At 40.2% G+C, this 24,589-nt stretch overlaps 1 protein-coding gene across 1 annotated transcript in view; it reads left to right on the top strand.

Moving 5' to 3' along the window:
• The window catches only part of LOC119500673 (protein kinase C-binding protein NELL1-like), a 384,179-nt gene that overhangs the window by 293,440 nt on the left and 66,150 nt on the right, over window positions 1-24,589 (top strand). Inside the window, exon 14 of the mRNA XM_037790521.1 lies at window positions 10,248-10,370. Within this exon, the coding sequence (XP_037646449.1) occupies window positions 10,248-10,370 (123 nt within the window). The remainder of the gene's footprint in view (window positions 1-10,247; window positions 10,371-24,589) is intronic.

Genomic DNA, 24,589 nt, shown 5'->3' with positions numbered 1-24,589 from the left:
CATCATCCCTCTGATCCTCCTATTACGCTGCGTTCTCCGGTGTGTTGACGGAGCAGAAGCTGTACCGGGTGTGACGGCCGCTGTCCGTGATCCTGATGATCAGTCATTAGGCATCATTAGCCCAGCACTTTGGGGGGTCACCTCAACATGCCCAGACCTGACACCGCATCGCTCTATAATCATCAGTAATTAGACCAAAACCTGACGGAGACGGGGCTGTTGTTATTTCCGCTGAGCTCACTACTGTCAGTGTAATAACTTTTCCAGTGACACAATCATTCATCACTGGGTTCGGTTATTGTATTGTAGAAAAAAAAAAGTCCCCCCATGGAGACTCTAACTGGTAGATTTGATCAATCTGCGATGGTTTATACGTTCCATTAATTATTTTGTGAGAGTTGTAATGTATTTATCGGTCCACCCACCGAACGATAGCTGATTTTTGAAGCCAGTGCTTTAAAATACAGTTCCTCTGTAGCGGGTGTTGGTTCGAAATAACATTCATATAGAAATACAAAGCCCATGAAATGTTATATTAAAGGGGACATATGATGTAAAACTTTTTCAGTGCTTGTGCACATACATTTGGGTGTTTTGGAGTGCCTACCAACCGACAAACTGTGAAATATGTGATTCAACAAGCCATCCAGATTTGTCTCCCCTTCCTATGTCACATGTAGGCTCATTAGAATATACCGCCCACAGCTTCAGAACTACCTTTGCAAAGGTGCGCCATATTTTTACTCACAAGCCAATAAGAGCAGACTGGGCTTTTTCAGGAGGGGGGTTCTTAAAGAGGCAGGCGCTAAAACTGAGTGTTTCAGACAGAGGGTGAATATATAGGTATATTCAGACAGACAGGATGAGAAAAATAATGTGATTTTTGAATATTAAAGCATGTACACATGTTCTAGTAGAAACCCCAAATACAAGTATGAACCTGAAAATTTGCATGATATGTCCCCTTTAAAGCTGAATTAAGCACTATTTTTGAAAAACTTTTTTTGAAAATTGAAACAGCACTTCGCCCAATCCAGATAATAATAGACTAAACCCATACAGTAGATTATTGGCACTGCAGCAACTATTGCAGCATGCACAAATCTATTAATCTAATACGACTTATTGTACAATCAATAGCAGAATAGAAAACAGTGAAGCACTCAAACACACACGAAAGCTCTTTACATATTGATTGATTTCAGTTTTCAGTCTTGCACCTAATGACTTGTGAGCCAGGACGCCCCCCCCCCCAGGTCCTCTGGCTCCAGCTTTGTAGTTGTTCTGAAGTGCAGGACAGAAACCTTTGGTGAGGCAGCTTTTAGCTTTTATGCTTTTTTGAGCTGTTGGAACAATGCCTCCTGAGGATTTGACCCAAGTGTTGACATCTTAAAATGTACTTTGTCCGCCTAACTTTTGCCTTGAACACTTTATGGCATATCACTCATGTCATATCATGTTTTCTCTTTAATTGTTTTTGCTTATTTCATTCTACCTTTTCACAATAATATCCCTACATTTTAACTTTTTTAGTTAGTCTTCTGTTGTTTTAGTGGTAATCTGCTGCAACGGTTCAACAAGCCCACGGTTCGGTTTGTATTGCGGTACTTGGGTCACAGTTTTGGTTTCTGGTTTCAGTTTGTTTTGCACATTAGGGAGAAGAAAAACTACCATTTCCATTGTGTTTCAACTCCAAAATATATAAACTAGGGCTGCCAATCCATTCAAATATTTAATTGCAATTCATCGCATGATTGTCCAAAGTTAATCGTGATTAATCACACATTTTTTATCTGTTCAAAATGTACCTTAAAGGGAGATTTGTCGAGTATTTAATACTCTTTTCAACATGGGAGTGGACAAATGCTTGCTTTATGTAAATGTATGTATATATTTATTATTATAAATCAATTAACAACACAAAACAATGGCAAATATTGTCCAGAAACCCTCACAGGTACTGCATTTAGCATACAAAATATGCTCAAATCATAACATGGCAAACTGCAGCTCAACAGGCAACAACAGCTGTCAGTGTGTCAGTGTGCTGACTTGACTATGACTTGCCCCCAAACTACGACCCGTGGGTACCCATAGTACCCATTTTCATTCACATATCTTGAGGTCAGAGGTCAAGGCACCCCTTTGGAAACGGCTATGCAAGCTTTTTCCCTCCTTTTTTGAAGCGTTTTTATTGTCTCGGTAACTTTGACAGCCCTAATTGATAGTAATAAATTATATTTCTATATTATATGAAGCCATAACACTGATTTTATACATGGAATAAAGCAGGCTACTTAATGGTCAAGTAGGCCCATGTTCAGATAATTACCTCTTCTGTCTCTCTGGCACCTCATCAAATAATTACCAGGCCTGTGTTTAATGGTGATGCAACGGTTCAACAAGCCCACTGTTTGGTTTGTACGCCATTGAGCGGTCCAGTTTTTTTTTACGGTTTTGCAACCCTACTCTCTCTCTCTCTCTCTCTCTCTCTCTCTCTCTCTCTCGTTAATCTTATTTATTACACGGCTTTATTGAATACTCAATTCTGATTGGTCAATCTCGGCGTTCTACGGTCTGTTATTTCTTTATAGCAGACCGTTGCTATGTATAACAGTGTGTTGCTATGGGCGCAGTTCTGACGTCAGACTGGCGGACCGTTGATGTGTCAAATTATTGATTTCTTAAGTAAGTAGCCGTGTAATAAGCGGGATAATGTACAGCTAGCGGGTCATTGTTGTCTTCGGGGAGATGCAAGATGGGATTTATTTCACAACAATGGCCGACTCACTGTACATGATCCCTTACTATCCTTCTTTACTGACAGAAACAAGCAAAGTTCTTGAGAAACAAAACTTGAAACAAATTGAATTGAGACCCAATTTCCACCAAAATACAAACAACTCGCTTTGCGCTGCCTTGTTTTAATGAATCGCCCATCCGTTTTGCGGCTCTCCTCCCGCCCGTGGACCTCGCTCTCGGCACCAAAATACCACACAGGCTGGCAAATCGCTTTTCAAGGTCAGGAAAAACTGTTAGAGCGCCGTTTGCACTGGTTGTTGCGCCGCCACAAAAATATGGCTCCTAAGTGTTTTCTAGGAGGGATTTATTGCTTATTGAGGTTGGCAGTTTTTCACTTACTCATTATCCCTCAATTCAGTCGCCGCATCTGTCTGTTTATACTTCCAACTCCAAATAATTTCAAATTGGCCAGCAGCATTAATACGCAGCCACGGCCGTCAGTGTTTTGATTGTGTCGCTCTGTCCTCCATCAGCTCACTGCCATTAAAAACACTGAATATTAAATAATGGAATCTTCCTGTATTACTCCACCATTAATGTAGCCCGCATTTCACATCCCCCCTTCACATAAACTCTTACACATCCCACCAGCGCTGTTGACATTCACCTCCACTTTATAGTTCAGCGTGGGGAGGAAATCCTTGGGAAGAGAAAAGCGAAATAATTTCTCCTCATTGCTCCGGGGCCTCCGTGAGCACCACTCATTAATTAAGGGGAATGTATTAGTCATGACTCCCACCAAAAGCTTTTGCATATTAATGAGGAGTGTGTGTTTTAGTGGGTGTGTATCTTGTGAGCGGAGGCAGCTTCAGGCCGGGTCCTGACTGGCACTTAAAGACACAGTTTCATGATTTTGAAATAAAAAAAGATGCTTCTTCCGTTGTAAATCCCCACAGCTGCATCATCAAAGGTCTCTTTTTTAATGTATTGTTTATAATCATCTAAAATCATGTTAGATTCTAATTGAAGACGCAGCCTAATCAGTTTGGTAAGCTCCGCAGTAAGACTTAAATCAATAAACACGCTGCCAAAAATCAATTAATCCCATATTTATGAGCAACGGAGAGATCTACAATTATTATTTCATGTTGTTATAATTATGTTCTTTTAAAAAAAAAAAATGGATTCATCTGATTTCCTTTTTTTCTCTAATAGCGCATTACACAGGGTTGTGGTGGCCTCAGGTCAACTCGTTAGGATCTTGTAGTGTGGGGCTCATTAGTGGAACATGTAGTATGTATGATGTGTTGACTCTGGTGTGATTAGCAGGCTGATGCAGTGTTGATCAGTGGACTTAAGAGACCTGAGTTGACAGAAATCTGTAATTATTGGTGTGGATGTGTGAGGCAGGAGTTGCTAAGTGACATCTGGTTAGAGGGAGTTTTTTTTTTTTAAATGTCATGACATAGATGAGTCCCAACTGGTTGAATCTATGTCAGCATTTGGTGTTGTAAGGTTCAGGGTGGATTTAAAACAGCAGATGGCATGTTGAGCCATTTTCAGCCCATGAAATTCCATCCATCAATCCATGCGTCCATCCATCCATCCATCCTTCCATTATCTTCCGCTTATCCGGGGCCAGGTCGTGGGGTCAGCAGGCTTAGCAGGATATTCCAGATGCTCCTCTCGCTAGCAATGTATTCCAGCTCTTCCTGGGGGACCCTGAGGCGTTTCCACCGATCAGCCATAACATTAAGACCACTGACAGTTGAAGTGAATAACATTGATTATCTCGTTACAATGACATCTGGCAGTGGGGGGGGATATATAAGACAGCTATTGAACATTTGAAGCTTTGTGTTGGAAGCATAAAAAATGGGCCAGCGTAAGGATGTGAGCGACTTTGACAAGGGCCAAATAGTGCTGGCTAGATGACTGGGTCAGAGCATCTCCAGAACTGCAGCTCTTGTGGGATGTTCCCGGTCTGCAGTGGTCAGGACCTACCAAAAGTGGTCCAAGGAAGGAAAACTGGTGAACCGGCGACAGGGTCAGACCCGAGGCTCATTGATGCACGTGGGGAGTGAAGGCTGGCCCGTGTTGTCCGATCCAATAGAAGAGCTACTGGAGCTCAAAATGCTGAAAAAGTGAATGCTGGTTCCGATAGAAAGGTGTCAGAACACACAGTGAGGAGCAGTTTGTTGCGTATGGAGCTGCGTAACCGCAGACCGGTCAGGGTGCCCATGCTGTCATAATGTTATGGCTGATCGGTGTTATCTCTTCAGTGTGTTCTGGGCAGTGGGCAACCCTGGGGTCTGAAAAGTGAAGCAAATGCTGAAGTGCCTTAAACTTGCATTCTTTCTAACAGCCAGCAGGGGATGACTCCTCTGGTTGCAAAAAGAAGTCTGACTGTATAGAAGTCTATGAGAAAATGAGCCTACTTCTCACTTGATTTATGACCTCAGTAAACATTGTAAACATGAGTTTATGGTTTCAATCGCTAGTTTCAAGTCTTCTTCAATACAGCATGATGTTCATTTAGTAAATTATGGTCCCATTTAAAGTCAAATAGACCATAAAGCATGGGATGCTTTAGGGCGTGGCTATGTTGTAGTTCACAGGTCGCTTCCACGGCGTTGTGTTTGTGTTCCCATTGCGGAAATTTTGAGCACGTCTTTGTGCATAAATTTTGCACGTACAATTCAAATAAATGTGAAAAGAGGACGCTTGAGACACCAAGTGTCCCTCATGTCTGTAACCCTCTGGGGGTCAACGGTGGAGTTAGCAGAGGGAATTTTATATTCCAGATTGGAAGAAAATGGGGGAATGAAGTTGGAAGAAATCTATATATTGAGTCACTTGCATGCAGCATGGATCTAAATTTCCTGCACACCCATGGGTCCATTCACTCTAAATCTGGAGCAGTTCAGCTGAACTGCGGGGCCTCATTTATAAAAGTTCTTGGACGACGCTGGATTACCAAAAGGTCGAAGTTGGAAACCGTCCCGGAGCTTCAGACCCTCAGGGGCACCAATGTGTGTCACTGGGTTTGTGGTAATTTGAGTAACTGCAAATTAGCTTGGGAATATGCAAATGTATAGCACATGAACTATTTTCTTAATTACTTTATTATGTCGGTTGATGTTGGTATTGCATAGTGAAATCTAAGTGACACTGGAGGGAACCAGAGGAAAACTTCAGCACAGAGTTCTGATTGATTTCTAGAGCTGATGATTCACAGCAGTTACAATGGATTCCAACAGTGACAAACTTTCGCAACAAAAAGAAAAGCAATTAAAATGTTCTTTATAAACTTGTCAAACTACTCATGCGGCGTAATCCATTTTTTCTGTATGTTCTAAACACACATTTCTGCCAAAATATCACCAAATACAAGTGAAGTTAGCTGCTTATATTTGCCATTTGCGATTCATAAGCAAACATAGATACAGTGAGAGCATGCAGCTTATCACGCTAGCAAAGCCGTTTATTTGGCCATATTTTGGCAAAATATATCTAAATTGAATCTCTTTATAAAAGCCTCCATTCAGCCTGCTGCATAGACCTTTAGTGTCTTCCTATAGTACACTCCAGCCTAATAGATAAAGCACTTTTTGGTTGTGGTAACCAGAAAAATGAAATATTCCTCAAACTTTCTCCAGGGTCCTCAGCAGATGTAGCCAACCGCCAAAGTCTGAGTAAAGTCAAGGTTATTTAGCAAACAGCTGGAAAGCAAAGCCAAAGTTTTGTAGCACCACCTGCAGTACTGAACCCGCCTCTCATTCCCTCTTGCCTCGAGCTAATAGCACAAATATAAAAGTCAAGAGAGCAGTTCACGGCACCCAGCAGAATATAAAACAATGACCCTGTGCATGTACAGTACATACAGCGCTGTGTACCGCCATGTTATCAGTGAGTCAGCGTTTCATGAATGAAACTATTTAATGCAACATATTTTCATACTGCTGGCCTTGCACTGTTTTCTATAATGAAATAGCCCCTCAGTTTGATGGTCCCACAATCTATCCAGCCCATGAAGGACCACACTGCTTTCAATTCAAGGATGAGGAGAGGAATGACCAAACTGCAAATTGCAGGGTTTTGACATGACAGCAGTCCTTCTCTCTGTCGTCAGCTGTTGAGAACTCAGTTGATGTGATGCTCTCATCTGCAGTGTGATTGGTTCAGTTTGCATCCCTTTTAAACAGGCAAATCGTGCATTGTTGATATTCGTAGTGTTACGTTATGGTTAGGGCTGTCAATCGATTAACATATTTAATCGCGATTAATCACATGATTGTCCATAGTGATTCATCGCAAATTAATCACAGTTTTTTTCTTTTTTTTCTGTTCAAAATGTACCTTAAAGGGAGATTTGTCAAGTATTTAATACTCTTATCAACATGGGAGAGGACAAATATGCTGCTTTATGCAAATGTATGTATATATTTATTATTGGAAATCAATTAACAACACAAAACAATGACAAGTATCGTCGAGAAACCCTCACAGGTACTGCATTTAGCATAAAAAATATGCTCAAATCATAACATGGCAAACTTAAGCCCAACGGGCAACAACAGCTCATGCCCATAGAACCCCATTTTCATTCCCATATCTTGAGGTCAGAGGTCAAAGTACCACTTTGAAAATGGCCATGCCAGTTTTTTATCTCGCCAAAATTTAGCTTAAGTTTGGAGCGTTACTTTGCCTCTTTCACGACAATCTGGTATGTCATGGTTGGTACCGATGTATTCCTTAGGTTTTTCTAGTTTGAAATGATGCCAGTATCTTCACTCTAGCTTTAAAACTGCATTATTTCATTATCATCGCGTTAACTTTGACAGCTCTAATTATGGTGTTAAAAATGCTTTTAGTTATTTGTGCTTTCATGTGGAAGTAGTTTATTTATGTGTGAAACTTTAATGCTGACGTCTTGGCCAGGACTCTTTCGGAAAAGAGATTTTAAACCCAATGGGACTCTCCTGGAAAAAAATAACTCTTAAATAAAAATAACAATGAAAATACATTGTTTTGATGAGTTATAATAACTGGATAGGAAGCATTAATCAGCTCTAACTGATTGTTACTTTTACATGGCACGGGTCAGATACTGTATGTAGGCTAAATAGGTGAAAAGCAAAAAAAAAGCACCTGGAATCAGATATTTTCATGTTGTTTTCAGATCATTGTCTATCATATTATACAGAAATCTGATATTGCATTCCCCCCCGCTCTGGTGTCCTCCAAGAAAAATAAATAGGTTTATAGTGGACAGAAGTGGAGTCCAGCTGTAGATACCTACAGCATACGTTTTGATTTATAGTTCAGCATTGGATTGGACTTGATGAATTAAAAATACAGTACACAAATGTGCATACAGTACAAAACGTTACCAGGATATCGTGATAAAGTCACATGACTTATTACCATTGCATCTCCTGTAGTCAGGCTAGGAGGCAGGCAGGAGAAGGAGATGACATGTAAATGCTTCTAATATCCCATTTTTACACTAATACACCTAATGAAAACATTAAAACATCAATATTATACAGTCATAAAATAATGTACAAAAAAAAAATCCTACACATTCAGAAACCAGACCGGAGCTCAGAACTGTTTCTTACTCAACATCCATTTTTATAACTATTCACTCATTGACAACATCACCACCGTAATACCAGATGGATCTATCGTACGTGATCTGGCCGTATCATCCACCATCGGTGTTTACATTCTTTTATTCACTTTGTGATAGAAGCATCGGTAGAAACGTTCTCCTCGTCTCATTACTGTGATAAACAGCGGCGATCCTGGTGAGCAGGTTCGCAGTAGAGATGTGTTTTCTTGGTGTGTTACTCAAAAAGGGAAGTTTTCCAACTTGCTTCATGTTGTCTTAGTGCTGGGCAATATATCAATATTATATAGATATTGTGATATGAAACTAGATATCGTCTTAGATTTTGGATATCGTAATATTGTAATATGGCACAAGAGTTGTCTTTTCCTGGTTTTAAAGGTGGCATTACAGTAAAATTATACAATATTCTGAACTTACCAGACTATTCTAGCTGTTCTATTATTTGCCTTTACCCACCTAGTCATTATATCCACATTACTAATGATTATTTATCATAGATTGCAATATCGATTTTGAGGTATTTGGTCAAAAATATTGTGATATTAGATTTTTTCTCCATATCGCCCGGCCCTAGGTCGTCTACGCAATCAAAAATCTCTATTGGCATTGGAAACTTTACAGAGAAAAACACAAGCAGCTCATGCTGGACCAGTGAATAGGGGACATTAAATGCACTTCAACCACCTCACAAAGTATAGTCGGCCTGTCCGGTGCTCACAGAGTAGGGCAATCTTGTAACAGGAGAGACTTCAGAGAGCAGGTCCAAAGCACACCGGAGCACATGGACTTAAGGCAGTAAACTTTATTAAAGACTAACGTTTCGACGCCAACTGAGTCACAGATCTGAGACTCACATCCTCTAAAGTCCCCTAGTCTATCCCCTAGTTAGGAACTGATTCAGCATAGGCCGGAAAAATTGGGAGGGAACAATAAGCTGCGTGTAGGCAGGTAAACAATCATATATCATATAATAACAAAAAGAGAGAATTAAAAGTAAATATATAAATAGCAGTTTCAGTGCCTACATTCATGTACATATATCAAACATAATTGTAATAATAGTGATAAATAACGACAAAGATATATACATCCAACATCCAAATATCAAAAAGATCTTAAATATCTTAAACGCCACCCCCTAGTGAGGAGCTCCCGTCAGTAGTAGGAGAGTGAGCTACAATCAGATTATCAATAGATAAAAGAGACATACATGAGGGGATATATAATACTAGTCAGTAATATAATAATTAATGATATGATATTGGGGTACTGGGACATATTGAGACATTTTAAGCAAACTGTTTTCCTTTATCAGATGTAAACTCCCCGGAGTTAATGATCTAAAAGTTCTACTTGTTTACATGATTTAGTGAGTGTTGAGTGTTGATATATTTCTGGATGTTGTGTCTCACTAGTCACTAGTATGTAAGCCAACATCATTAGACTAATTGATGCTGATACTGTGAGCAATCAGTCAGCCCACCTGGCATGCATCAGCTGTAGCTGCTCACACCGACTACCACCCAGCGGTTTTAATATAAAACTAGAAAAAGCAGCTGTTGCTCTGCCATTGTTTGAAGTAACCTTAATGTTACAACATTTATTTCAAATCCATTTTGAACACTCGGAAACGTGGACGCTCAGAATTCTGGCTGTTGACAAAAGAAAAAGCTCAGCTGTGACCTCATATTCTCAGCCAACTAGCTTGTTGACTGTCCTCATCAGTGGAATTTAATGGCTGCTCATCTCAAAAAAAGAAATGACCATTTTTTCCAATGACCTCTCCATCTTCCACACAACAAACACACACGGATCTATTCTGACTGTGGTGTCTCTCTCTCTCTCCTTCTCTCCATCTCTCCCTCAGAGCACGACGAGTGCGCCAGCGGCCAGAATTTGTGTGATGAGAACGCCATCTGCACCAACACCATCAGAGGACACCTGTGTACCTGCAAGCCGGGCTACGTGGGCAACGGCACCATCTGCAGAGGTAAGTTCCTGCCCCGGAACAGCCCTCCAGACACACAAATACAGACCCAAACCCTTCCTCCACACAGCCTTTGATGGCGGCTGAGCCTCTGCTCCGTAACATCGCGGTCGGCCTGGTTCACTCCTCCTTCACATCACCTAACCAGGGAGCAGCTGCTGCAGAGATGATGAAAATTGATTCTGGAGCAGTTTCAGCCTGTTTTTCCACATGTGTGCCTCCTCTCCCTCACTGCACACTCTGCTCCCTGTTGACCTGTCACCCCACCCGGGCGCCTCACCCGATTGGCCCCTACAGCACCACACAGATGGAGGGAGGGAGGAAGGAGGGCGGAATGGAGAAATGATTTTGTGCAGTGTGTGTGTGGTCGTGTGTGTCGTACATTCAGCACTAACAATTGAACAATACAAAAAAAAATCTCTTTTATAATCTTTTGTAGAAGCCTCCATTCAGCCTGCTGCATGGACCTTGTTTAGTACACTCCAGCCTAATAGTGAAAGCACTTGTGGGTTGTCATCTTCTGAAAATGAAAATAGAGACAGCCAGTGATTAAATGAAAGTGGAAAAGTGCCTCAATAAAAGAAAATGAATAAATGGATACTTAGCTCAACATAGCACAGTAGGCATTAATTTGGTAAGAAGAAAAACGAGGTAACACGTCCACTGTTTAAACACAATTTTAAGATATTATTTCAGTACAGTTAACACCTGCTTCATGTTGAAATATAGTCATTTAAATACTCTTCAAACATAGTTATATGTAACCTGGAAATCCCCAAAAAATAATTTCTCTCTTCAGCGCTTACAAGGAGCCTTTAGTATGTAACTCACACCGTGTTGTAGTAAATATTAAGGATGCCCCGATTACTTTTATTTTCCTTATCAGTTATTTCATATTTCATATTGCGTATATGCCCATATTAAGACCGATATCCTATTCATCAATGTCCTGCACAGTAGAAACTCAACAACTAGGGCAGACCGATAATTCACTTTTATCATCTGTGGACTTTCAGTGAAATTGTGATTATCGTTGTTCAAACTTTGCAAACATGATTAATCTTTAAGGTTTTGATTTTACACATTTAAAGGCATTTGTCTAATATAAAGCTTACCATTTACACCCTGTCCATTGCCATGAGCATGAATTGCATTATTTTATTATTATATATTGTAGTGTGATTTTTTTAAATCAATATCAGAAAGTATTATGTTTAATGTTGCAATGATGCAACACAGTCGCCAGAATAAAATGTTTTCATTGTACGTTTATGCAAACCACAGATACAGAACCAAACATACATTTCATATCAACATTTCTACACAGGTGTATATCGGCATTGCAATGTTTTAACCGCACGTGGCGTTTTTGCCGTTTCAAAACTACATTTTCAATTACCTTTAGGTTTAGGCAACAAAACTACTTGTTTAGTTTCAGTAAAATATGTTTTGGGTTAAAATAAGTACATTACTTTTGGTTTCACACGGGACACGGACAGCAGCCTCCTGTGTGAAAGTCCTGTGTTTGACCCATCCACCACCCTAACCTCCTCCCTAAGCGGACTTCCGCAGACTTTGATTAAACTTATTTCTGTGATACGTCAAATACAAAAGTAATCCGGGAGAAAAACACATCACCTCGAAACGTAATTGACAATTTTTTGGCAGTTTTGTTGTATGGGGATGCAAGTTGAGACCAGACCAGGCTGAATGAAAACCTACATTAGAATGACTGTCAGTTAAAGCAATATCTCATAACATATATACATTATCTAAAATTTTAAATTAACAGCAGGACTTTAGAGGTGTGATGTACCCGTGAAATGTCACTGAAATAGTGCTGAGCAGTGCATAGAGCGACAAAGCCAGTGCTGAAGTGCATCTTTGACAGCTGCTGTTCCCAGAGCACAATGGCTTATCCAATTTAGTGATTGGAAATCAAGCTTTGTATGCGCCATACTGATCAATTTCAAAGTTTCAGTTTTAGCAAAATGTGTCTAAAAACCGGCCTGCTGCCATGCAAAGTGAGCTTTAACAGTTTCTAACAACATCCTGCTGTTACTGTGCAACCTTGATGTGTTACATGGTTTCAGCAGCTTGTCACAATCGATGTAGATGTCTTGCCAATAACATTGGCTTTTGGCCCATTTTCACTGTCTGGCCATTTCAGAAATGGCATTTTTAATAAACTCTGTGAGCACATTTTATCTGATGACAGCTTTACAACAAGAGTGACTTATTGCTGTTTAATGATTTCCCATTGAGGGGAAGCTGCACTGTGCTTAACAACTCCTTTATTGAACTGAACAATCGAATGAGAAGTAATAATAATAATAATAATAATAAAAAAACAAACATTAAATTGGATTTATGTTTGTTTACCAATTACATGAAAAGCACTTTGGGAGCTTGCATTGGCATTTGTTTCTCTGCTGTAGTTCCGTGACCCGGTGTTAGTGTTTATGTGAGTGAATATTTGCGGTGTAGCTGTGTACATGCCCTCTGACATTCTCAGGTGTGTGTGTGAGTGCATTTCTACACACACACCCTCCAGTTCTAGGTTCAGGTGTCCACTCGTCCATGTACTGTACGGACTATATTTAACTGTATATATGTGCACTGAAGGCTGCCGCAGTGGGACGGTCTCTAAAGGTTCAGGTAAGATGGAGCAGGGCCGTCGATAGCGGTTCATGTAGGGCCCTTTACGGAGTCTGAGGAGACTCGTTAGAGCGTTAGCAGCTTCTACGAGCCAGAGGAGCGTCACAGCTCAAGCTCTCAGATGAGTGCAACGAATATCCCCAGGGTCTATTATCACAGCTGCGGAAACATCCAGGGAGTCCCATGTCCACCCGGGTATTAACAGCCATGTTTACAGTGGAGCCAGTGAGGTGAAGAGAGGGAAAACACACTGCATGTAATCAATTTTCTCAAAAAGCTCAGTCTATGGCTATAAGCAACCAGGAAGTCTGAGATACAATCTCTTTTTCAGGAAACATCTGATCAAAATAACATAGAATAGATAACATGGGTATTCAGGTTGTTCTGATAGTTGGTTACATTTTGGATCCAGTTCCACAAAATACCTGCAATTCCCTTTTTTTATTAGCAAAGAGTAACATTCATTATAATCAGTCAGGTTGCCATTTAGCTGAAGAGCAGATATCAGATATTTGAATGTCAATCTTTGAGTTTTAATCATTAAATATGGCATATGCTGTTTTTGACAGTTGTTGAAAGCTAAGTCTACATGGATTCAGTAAAATATTTGAAATGACTGAGATTTGGTCGGTGAATTTGATATTAGATTCATATTTGATTAAATGTTTTTAAACCTCAACGGATAAAACAGCACATAAGATTCACAACAGTCACGACTAAAGCATTTAAAGAAAAAAGGAAACCATAGCCTTGACCACCTAAAACAGTTATGTCCCTCATGAAGCAGTTTTTGAATTAGGTCTTTAAATGCCTGATTTAGTGGCATCATTTGGTTCTGATGTGAAAATTATACTTTTTCTACTCATCAAAAAAGCTCCCATAGCACCACACACTATACCACTATAAGCCAAACTTGTCATAGACACAACATAAACTGCTAGTTACCAGAATTGTGCTTTTATAAAGTATAACATTAGTAAACCTTTTATTTAACCAAGCAATCGATGCCACAACTCAGTCGGTACTCAAAAAGCAGCGGTTTGATTCGCAGCCCTCCTCACGTCTAGTGTGTGATTTGTAAATAAAGAGATCCCATGAGCTCGCATCAAGCCCTTTTATGTAATTTTCATGGCTGCGTGCTTATGCTTGGCTGCTGAAGAGAGAAGAGATGGAAGTATCATTAAGGTTAATTAGGCTTTGATTTCTCTAACTACTTAATAAACTTCCAGCAAAATGTGTTGCATCATGGGATATCAGTTGCTGTGTAGGAGCCAACATCACCAGATGAAACCGGTCAATCTCAGTGCTGGTTCCACCACACCAACACATTCTCACTCCCAATCTCGTCAAATAACACCGTTTGGTCAGTGTCCCCTCTTGCGTTACTTTTGGACGGTCGTTACATGCATAGTGTCCTTTCAAAATAAACTTTCTTTTTTCACAGGACGTTAGGTTTAAGCAACACATCCACTTAGTTAGGGCAAAGAGTATAGAAGCAAAGGGATGCAACTCTGGTGTTTTTTTGACAAAAGCCACCATTTTGGACTGAAAACACTTTTTAGTTGGACATTTCACGGGTAGTCGCTTTCAGTCCAAAAAGGTGGAAGCGTAGCTTTGCTGCTCGGCGCTGATGTTGCAATGGAACAAACAATTGAGTTTCACTTCTTGGCAAGATACGTTCTTTGGTTAGGGTTGGGAAACGGTCGTGGTTGACGTTAATTTCACTGACTAGCAACTCACGACTAGTGACAAAAGACTGACGTGATAAAATACGTCAACGTTACTTTTAGTTTCACACGGGCCACAAACACCGGCCTCCTGGTTCAAAGTGTTTGTTTGACCCATCCACCACCCGTCCCGCCTGCCCTTAATGGACTCTCACGCTATTAATACTACACCACTTGCTCTGACCGTCGAATAACGCTGCGGGTGGGTTTACATTGGAATTAGTTGAAAGCCTGGTTCGACACATACTGTTGCTAAAGGTTGCCTCCGTGCGTCGGTTTCCGATGCCGAGTGGCGCTTGACCATATATATTATTTGTGGTATTTGATGAGTTGGGAGTGAGAACGGGTTGTCCACCAACACCAAACAACTGCAGCTTGTGAGGCTGTAACTTCCATTAAACGTTGGTTTTGTTTACCTGAAACCTTCTTTTAACGAGCGGCATGAAAGTCCCTGTAATTCCAAAGGCAAGTTCAAAACCGAAACCTAGTCCACTGATCGCCGAGCTTATCGCCTTTTGAGATATTTTGATCATCTCTTAACTTGTTTGACACAGGTGGAAATTAAAACACAGTTAACTTTGACCCTGCCATGTAACACCGTTATTTCCCCCTCATTAAGTCCTGTTCTGTATCTGCGCTGCTGCTCATCACCGTGACAGTTAATAATGTTGTAATTAGAAGGACAGGACAGAGGAAAGCATGTCAGCCATACCAATGATTAGCGAAGGAAACGTGTGTGTGTGTGTGTAGGAGAGAGAGATAGATGGAAAGTGAATGCTAGGGGAGATAGATTAAAAAGAGGAAGGCAAGAGGAAGAAAGGTAAATGCAAAACGCCAATAGAGGAAAAAAAGCAGAAAACGACAGGGTAAGGAAAAAGAAGTAGGTGTCCAACCGCAGCCACCCCCTCTACCCCGCTGTAACACAGGCATTAGGATGGGCGGCAGGTGGGAGGCAGGTCTAGGGAGAGATCAATGCAATTTGCAAAGTGCCTTCCACACAGTTTCTGCCTTTGGATTGTCTCCAGACTCACGCTACACACACACACACACACACACACACCTGCAGACAATATATAACCTGACGGTAGCACTACCTCCACATTTTTCACTCTGGAAGTCACACTCAGTATGCAAATGATGGAACGCTAACAGCTACACAGGCAGGTGTTTAGAATATGAATTGTATAAATGTAAATAACGATGGAAAGACGCCACTTATGTCCATGTTGGAATATGAGATATGGTAAATGGACACCAGAGAAAAAGTATGTGGGTGCCTGAACATTACACCCATACATGATGTCATTCCAGCGCCATGGACATTAATCTGCAGCTGTAAAAGCCTCTTTCTTTCCTTTTAGATTTTAGAACCTGGTTGCAGGGATTTACTCCCGTTCAGCCCCGAGAGCATTAGTGAGATCGACCACTGATGTTGGACCATGAGGTTTTAATTCATCCCAAAGGTGTTGGATGGAGTTGAGGTCAGGGCTCTGTGCAGGCCAGGCAAGTTCTTCCACACCAAACAAGGAAACTAAGTTCTTTGTAGAGCTCATTTTGTGCGACAGGGGATTTTTAAGAAACAAACTTTTACTGTCTAAAACATCACTGCATGCTGTAGCATTAAAATATATCATAAAGTCAAGATGAAATCAAAAATGCCCTTTTAATCCTTTTAGATCACCTCCCTGGTCATATTTTGCACCTATTTAAGAATATATACAAAAAAGAAAAAAAAAGAAAATAAATAAAATTCTTTGTATTTTTTTTAATCAAAATTAAGGCTGTCAATCGATTAAAACATTTAATCGCAATTAATGCATGATTGTTCATAGTTAATCGGGATTAATCGCAAATTTTGTATCTGTTCAAAATGTACCTTAAAGGAAGATTTGTCAAGTATTTAATACTCTTATCATCATAGGAGTGGGCAAATATGCTTGCTTTATGCAAATATATGTATATATTTATTATTTGAAATCAAATAACAACACAAAACAATGACAAATACAGTCTTGTATTATATTGACTTGAACCAAACTGCATGTGATTATCATAAAGTGGGCATGGGACCCTTTGAAATGACTATGACAGTTTTCCTCGCCAAAATGTAGCGTAAGTTTGGAGCGTTATTTAGCCTCCTTACCAACAAGTCAGTATGACATGGTTGGTACCAATGGTTTCCTCAGGTTTCTAGTTTCATACGATGCCAGTATCTTCACTTTAAGTCTTCACTCTTTAAAACTGAGCCCGCTAGAACCTAAAAATTGTAAGTTGCTTTAATGCATTAAAGAAATTAGTGGCGTTAAAATTAATTTGCGTTAGCGCGTTATTATCACGTTAACTTTGACAGCCCTAATTTTGATATCAAAATCCAATCGTTTTTTTCCCCCATGAAACAAAATAGGACATCTGTTTATGTAAGCTAGTACCGACCACTTTCAGCCTAAAATATCATGACATCATCCATCAATCTGCGACGTTTAGCGACAAGGGACGTGTGTGCGGATGCTACATGATTCTAAGCCGCCCACTTTTGAGCACACCAATCAAATGCAAAGGGTTTAATTTAAATCCCTGTCATGACTGTACACCGCTCAGATATTCCCTTTCACTGGGGTATACTAACAGTACAGAAGCTAAAGGGTTAGTACACTCAATTATTTGCTATTATGTGGTCTCCTAATATTTAGTTACAGTATATCCAGAAGGTATGAGGTGTCGATAGTGACCCAAGATAAATAACTTTGAGTTAATCTGAGTTACCCTACAGAAGTTTAATTGGGGTAAAGAACTCAGGGTCCCATCTACATACATAGAGGGTAGACAGGCTACAGCCATATAGTGTAGCGAATCTATGATCAGCCAGGATACACAAACCACTCATGACAGTGTCGCTCCTACTCACTGATGATATTTGTCAGAAGCAGGTGAGGAAATTCTATACTTTTTAATAATGTCATTAAAACTTCCCACGTCTTACCTATCCTATTCTGGCCAATTAGTATTATGCGAGCCGGGAGTTGGAGGAATCGGCCTCTATTTTCCCCCTCCCCCTGAGATCTCATTACTGTGTGATGGCGACAGTGTTGGCCAATCGACCTGTGCCTCCCATCTCATTCCCCTCATACATCACCGCGGCCCTCTCAGGAATAAGGGAATTAGTGTGAGTGCGACTGTAGCTCCTCCACCGGCCTGTCCCTGCTAATGTTAATAAGGCAGAAAACTGTGTTTGGCCAGCCTTAAGCAATGAGCGGTGACTCCATAGTAGACGAGGCAAAATCAGGTTTCTGAGCGAAAAAAAAAAAAAAAGAGGTTGTGATTAACTTGACATGTTAAAAGCTAAACAGGTGATGAGCGCCCTTGAGTGACAATGGCTTATTTCTTGTGAAAGCAACCGTTTCCAAATCCCTCTGCCACACTTGAATTGGTTCAGAAAGAGAGAGCATTTTATTTGCCAAAGGTATAATTTGACCTTTTATATTTGTTGTGACTCGGAGGACGACAAAGACGGCTACAGCTTTGGCTTTGCATACTCAATGACTTTAAAACTCAAAATCACTCATTTTATTTTTATGCCTCTGCCACCGTGGCCAGAGGCATAATGTTTTCAGGTTGTCTGTCTGTCCGTCCATACGTACATACGTATGTCTGTCTTCCTACATGTGAATGCAGAATCAGTTTATAGACATTACGTCTCTACATAAATCCGTCCGATCCATGCTCATGATGGTAATATCTCAGGTACGCCTAGAACAAATTTCTTCAAATTTGGCACAAATGTCCACTTGGACTCGAGGATGAACGTATTAGATGTTGATGGTCACCGGTCAAGGTCACTGTGATCTCACGAAACATGTTTTTATGCCTCCATGCTGGCACCAGCCGTTGCCGGAGGCATTATGTTTTTGGGTTGTCCGTTCGTCTGTGTACGTCCGTCCGTCCGTCCAGTGCATTCTCGTGAATGCAATATCTCAGAAACACCCAGAGGGAATTTCTTCAAATTTGCCACAAACGTCCACTTGGACTCAAGGATGAAGTGATTAGAAGTTGGTGGTCAAATGTCAAGGTCACTGTGACCTCACGAAACACATTTTTTGGCCATAACTCAAGAATTCATATGCTAATTATGACAATTTCACACAAATCTCTACCAGGATAAAATGATGAAGTGATGGACAGACATGGATGTAAACTGCAACTTGACTTGTTGGCGGAGGCGTACAACCGTGAGGTGGTAATTCTGGTTCTTTTAGACTTTAAAGGGAAAACCCTCTCTCAGATCCTTGTCCTCTGTTATATAGATCTCATTAAGTGATGTTTCACGCATTACAGATTTTGTGATGAAGTGTGGCCTTATTGTTCCCTCCTTAACTTTTTCATATAGTGAATATACCTACAGTACGTTTCCCTGGATTCTTTTCAACAACCCCTGTAGACTGGGACTGGCCTTTTGGTATTTAGCTGGTATTAAGTGGACGGACCTACAGCACTGGAACAAGGGTTTCGTACTCTCTGGAAAGACATCACGTCGTCTTATATCGCGGTCTGTGGGTTTACAGATTTTTCTTATTCCACTATTAACTTCCTCATTAGATTGGCAGCTATGGAAAGATGCCCACGCTTGTTGATTCTGTCTGACTGACACCAAGACCTGTCATATACTGTATATACAATATATATACATATTGTACAGGCTCATAGTGTTTTGCCTTACTTTGGTTTAAAAACACAATTTAAGATATACAGTATAGTTTAAAATGACTGATGGAGAGATGTTCAAATCCAACATTTTAAATATATCTATGCTGGAAAAAAAACGTGTTATCGCACTTGGTAATCATAAATGTAGCTTCAAATTTAACTCCATATATGCCAGGTTGTAGCTGGCCCCCTGTCTGCCTGCTGTGACTTGGGATGATTGCAGGGGCACATAAAGAAAGGCCGCTATCTCGAGAGCCCATTTCACTGCTATTGATTGTCTGGGCCAACTGGAAGTGAGAAGAAATGAGGGGTTAAGACTCCCACTACCTTTACTTACTCATTCTTCCTTCTCTCCCTTCCTCTCCCCCCTCTCTTTTCTTTTGTATTGCAATTCTCCTGTGGAGAAAAAAAGGGCTACCATTATGTCATCTCCCCCAGAGCACAATAAATAAGCCACAATAGTTCAATCGGAGCACGGCGTAAGATTATAGATCAGCATTGTTCCCGCTGCCAGCCTAATGATCAGCAGCCTATTGCGGAGCCTTTTGTCGGCGGCAGAATGAGTGAGCTAATCTTGTTAATGGTCCATTTCATTCCCTAGCACTGGTTTGTATAGACAAAGGGTTTTTAAATAGAGAGGATTTGAGTAGCGAGTCTAAACAGCGGCGCAGAGGACAAAGGCATTGACTCGTGCTTTTCTCATCTCGCTATCGGAGCTAATCACAGAGGAACCATGTTGCAACCAGCCAACAGTGAGCAGTGAAACCCAGGCTAATGTATTCTGAGAGAAGGAGGGAGGGGAGAGGGAGGAGGGGTGTTTGCTGCAGGGAGGGGAAAGAAGAAATGAGAGGGGGGGGGTTTGTTGGATTCAGCCTTCATTTCCCCCTACAAGTCTGAAGCGTTTAATTTTCTGTTTACATAATTATTGCTCCCCTTCATCCCTTTTTGATAGGAACAACACATTTAGCGTCTTCTCTGCCGTGTAGTTCCGTGCTAGAGGGCATAGTGTTTTACAACATTTAATTGGGTGAAAACCACAGTATCTGAAGCTATGATTAATTGCAAATGTGGAAAAAAAAACTGTACCAGGGAAAAAAAAAAACAACTACTTGTTTTTGAAGCTTTGTAGCAATTATCATTTGAGGCAATTATTTTTAGTCCGTGCCCTGCTGTTAGATGTAGCTGCTGTGCAGCAAAGATAGAATCCTCTCTTTGCTGTTCATCTCTATCAGATCTGCTCTTGTAATGTAATTTAATGCACCAGGAGGAAATCTAGCATGCTGTCCTCATTCTATCTGATCAGTGGTGTTTTTTTTTGTTTTTTTTTTGTCTTCAATCAGTCTTCTTGTGTCAACGCAGTGGGAAATCTGTGAAAAGAATACTCTTTGTTTAACATGGAGATGCTTGTCAGTGATGCAGTGTGATATAGAGAGGATGGCAAATAATACCAGCTCTAGTATGCTGCAACTGCAAATGCTAAAACATATTCATTGTACTTATAGACATATAATAGTACTGTTCACATGTTGACATAGACTCAATGAAGTCAACGGAATGAAGACAGGAGATTTGACTTGGACTTGAGGCTAACTTGAGGCTGGGGATGTCACGAGATCCAATACTTTGGTACCAAGTCGATAACAAAATTCTGAAAACGTGGCGGAACTCGTTTTTCTACATTACCAATGATACCGTAGCTACTGTAGATACTGTCAGGGCCCAAGAGTAATGTTGTCCCAGGGACTAGGGCTGGGCAATATGAAAATATATATTGTCAAACGATATAAAATGTCTACCGTATATATTTTTCTATAAAGTTTCTATCACAATATAGGCTAGGCCTATATTTCTTTCTCTATAATATCACTTAAAGTGGCAGTAGGCAGTATATTTTTGGCATCAGTGGGCAAAAATTTCATAATAACCTTTCAGCATATTGTAATTCAAGTGTTCTGAGAGATAACTAGACTTCTGCACCTCCTCATGGCTCTGTTTTCAGGCTTTAAAAAATCGAGACTTTGACCAATCACAGGTCATTTCAGAGAGAGAGTGTTCCTATTGGCTGTGCTCCGGTGCACCGGTACTTGCCGTTCTTTCAAGCCATCTCAACCTGATCTCAACATGGCGGCGGCGTCACAAACTTTCTCATTTCACAGCTAAACTGTGCACTACAAGATGATTCTGAAAACATTTGAGGAGAGAAATAGGCATTAACGTAACAGAATATTGATTCATATTTGATCAGCGCTGCCTAGTTTGATCGTTTGGTCGGAGTTCGCAAGTGATTGACAGCCGGCTCTCATAGACAGCAGATGGACAGCAGACTCAGGTCAGCTCTTACTGCTTGTTTTCCTCCGGTCTGTGAAATTGTGCAGATGCCGTTAGGAGCACCGGAGGACACAGAGGCACATTTTCAGGTTACCTGTTTCATGTACTACTGTCAGGATATAGCCACCGTTTTATAAAAATAACTTTTTTTTAATCATATTTGCTCCAATCTCACCTACTACAGCTTTAAAATGGTTATGTTCATTTTTCACTCAAGCTCTTAAAATGAGAAAATACTCAGTATTTTTCATTTATTAAGTATTTAATTCAAAAGGAGTATACAAAAATAGGCTTTACCATGTGTTTATTTCATTTATGTATTTATTGAACTACCAGAAAACATGTTAGATCGTATATATATCATTATCGAAATATGAATTTACCTAAATCGGGATAGAAGATTTTTGCCATATCGCTCAGCCCTATTTTTTCCCTGATAATGCTACATTGATGAACAACAAATCTGTGTTGAAATCAGCAGGGCAAGATCTAGTTAACGTTAGCTCTTAGCAGCCAGTAAGCACCACAGTAATGCATGGAGTTAACAGCTAACGTTTACGGGAGGTGCCATTGATTTACATTATCATACGTTGGGCAAAGATAAATTGTAACGTTATCATGATGTGTTCAAATGTAATCTTGTAAAATGTAGTTTTTGGTGAGAAACTTGAATAAATCGAGTTGTTTTGAAGGAGATGTTTTCACAGCAATAAAAAATCGATAATAGAGAGGGAATTATGACCTGTTTAACTTCCTAACAAAAACCAGTATGCAAACAGTAATAAAGGAGTGGATGTTGGTTGGCTGTAAGTACACAGGGTTTATTGTTTTTCTTCTGTTTTTTATTCACCGTGGTATCGAATTGGTATTGACTTGACTTTCACTCTGCTTATAAAGACTCGCTCTGTCTGAGTTGATATGAGATGTAAACTCGCCTCACAATACTTAAAACCCGTTCTGGTGCTCTGCTGCTAATATTTTCTGAGTCTTTGGGGAGAGAGTGGGAAGAAACAATCACGTGTGCTTATGTGTTTTATGGCTTGACAGCTTCTCAAGAGGAGCCAGCAGCAGGGTCCGCTGAGGAATGTGGTTGAAGACCACTCTGGCTGAGTTAAAATGAGCTCTTATCATCCAGAGTGTGTCTGGTTTGGTTCTATCTTATCAGTGTTTTATGGTTTTATTGCCCTTTTTCTATTGCTCTGTCTCGCTGTATGCTCGCCCGGTTGTTCTCCGTAGCATTAAGGTGAATGTTAGACAGGAAGAGGTGTGAGGGGACGCTTGGCTCATAGCAGGAAAGTAGAGACATACAGGCCTCATGGCTGCTGTTTGCATTTGGACAGCAGAAAACAATAGAACACATGTATACAGGAGAAAAACACGGATGCATCACACACACTAGTGGTTACCAGATGTTTTAGCGCTACTTGTAGTTCCTCATCACAGATTATGGCTTCAGTCTGGATGTGTTGAGAGCATTTTAACCAAAGAGTAATTTTTCCTTCTCAGATCGTTTAATTTGAAGGATTTATAGAGGTCTGACATAGTGAAAATGTCCAGTATGTCACAATAAATAAAGACATAAAATACTTTAAATGAATTTAGATTCATCATGGGACCCTTTGGGAGGTCTCGACTCTAGGATGGGAATCCACTGACCCATAGCGCAGTGGTTCCCAAACTGTATGACTTGTTTTTATTAACAAATACTATTTTAAACACAACGAAACACCTTAATAGTAGTCTATATTTTTAAAATTTTGTGTAGACTAACTAAATTAGAACAAAAAAAACTAGCACGCACAACCTTGCTACCAAAATATTAAAGCCTGTGTTCGCTACTTCCAGCGGACTAAACTTTACCGGCTGAGCTCAAAGCGGATCGCTCGCTGAAAATGGACTTTACAGACGTGTCCCTTGATACATTCTGGTTGCGTGTAGCAAAGGAATACCCCAATCCATCGGAGCGTGCTGTTTCTATTTTATTACCATTCCCGGCCATGTACTTATGCGAGCTGGCCTTCTCGTCGATGATGTTCGTAAAAACAACAGAAGGGAGCGCTTGTCCGTGGAGCAGAATGCGCAAGTGATACTGTCCTCTGTCTTGTCTCAGATCTGCTCTCGGAGACAGGTACACATCAATCATAAATTGACCCCTCATGTAATAACAGAAAAACAAAAACGCAACAATTAATAGCACTTCCAAAATTACTGAAACAACATAGGTTATTGTCATAGGACATACATTTAGCTAGTAGGCCTGATTGTAATTGGTGATTTGTTTTGTCTCTCTTGGTAACATATTTTTTTTTGTTATAGCACTTGAACTAGCCTAGTTGTTGTAAAAATTAAATCTGATTTGTGTGATTATGGCACATTATTTTGTTATTATGTATATCTTGTTACATTTTAAATAATAATACAATTATTTTTAAAACAGATTTCAAGAAAGCACTTTTCTAAAGCCTAAAGCACTTGTCTAAAACCCCCTAAAAAATGTTAACAACTCTTGTTATTGTAATTCATTATGAAAACTGAATCAAAGATGATGAATAAAATAGCCTTTTATTATGAGCCAATCACAGTTGTCCATGGTGGTTGCCACTTTCCTGCATTACCTCAGCTTCACTGAGGCTTCATCCAGGTTGCATATACAGTAAACCTCCATGAGCTGTAAAACAAACTCCAGGCTACAAAACATCTCTTTAAACCATAGCAGTGGTTTTCAAACATGTTTGTCCCAAAGCACACCCTTATGAAGATGAAATTTCCAAAGCATATTATTTTTTTCTTACTCAAAATATTGATGTA

Source organism: Sebastes umbrosus, chromosome 2, assembly GCF_015220745.1.
Source record: "Sebastes umbrosus isolate fSebUmb1 chromosome 2, fSebUmb1.pri, whole genome shotgun sequence".
Taxonomy (NCBI): domain Eukaryota; kingdom Metazoa; phylum Chordata; class Actinopteri; order Perciformes; family Sebastidae; genus Sebastes; species Sebastes umbrosus.
Note: the sequence above shows the minus strand (reverse complement) of the source record. Positions and strands in the feature narration are given on the sequence as shown.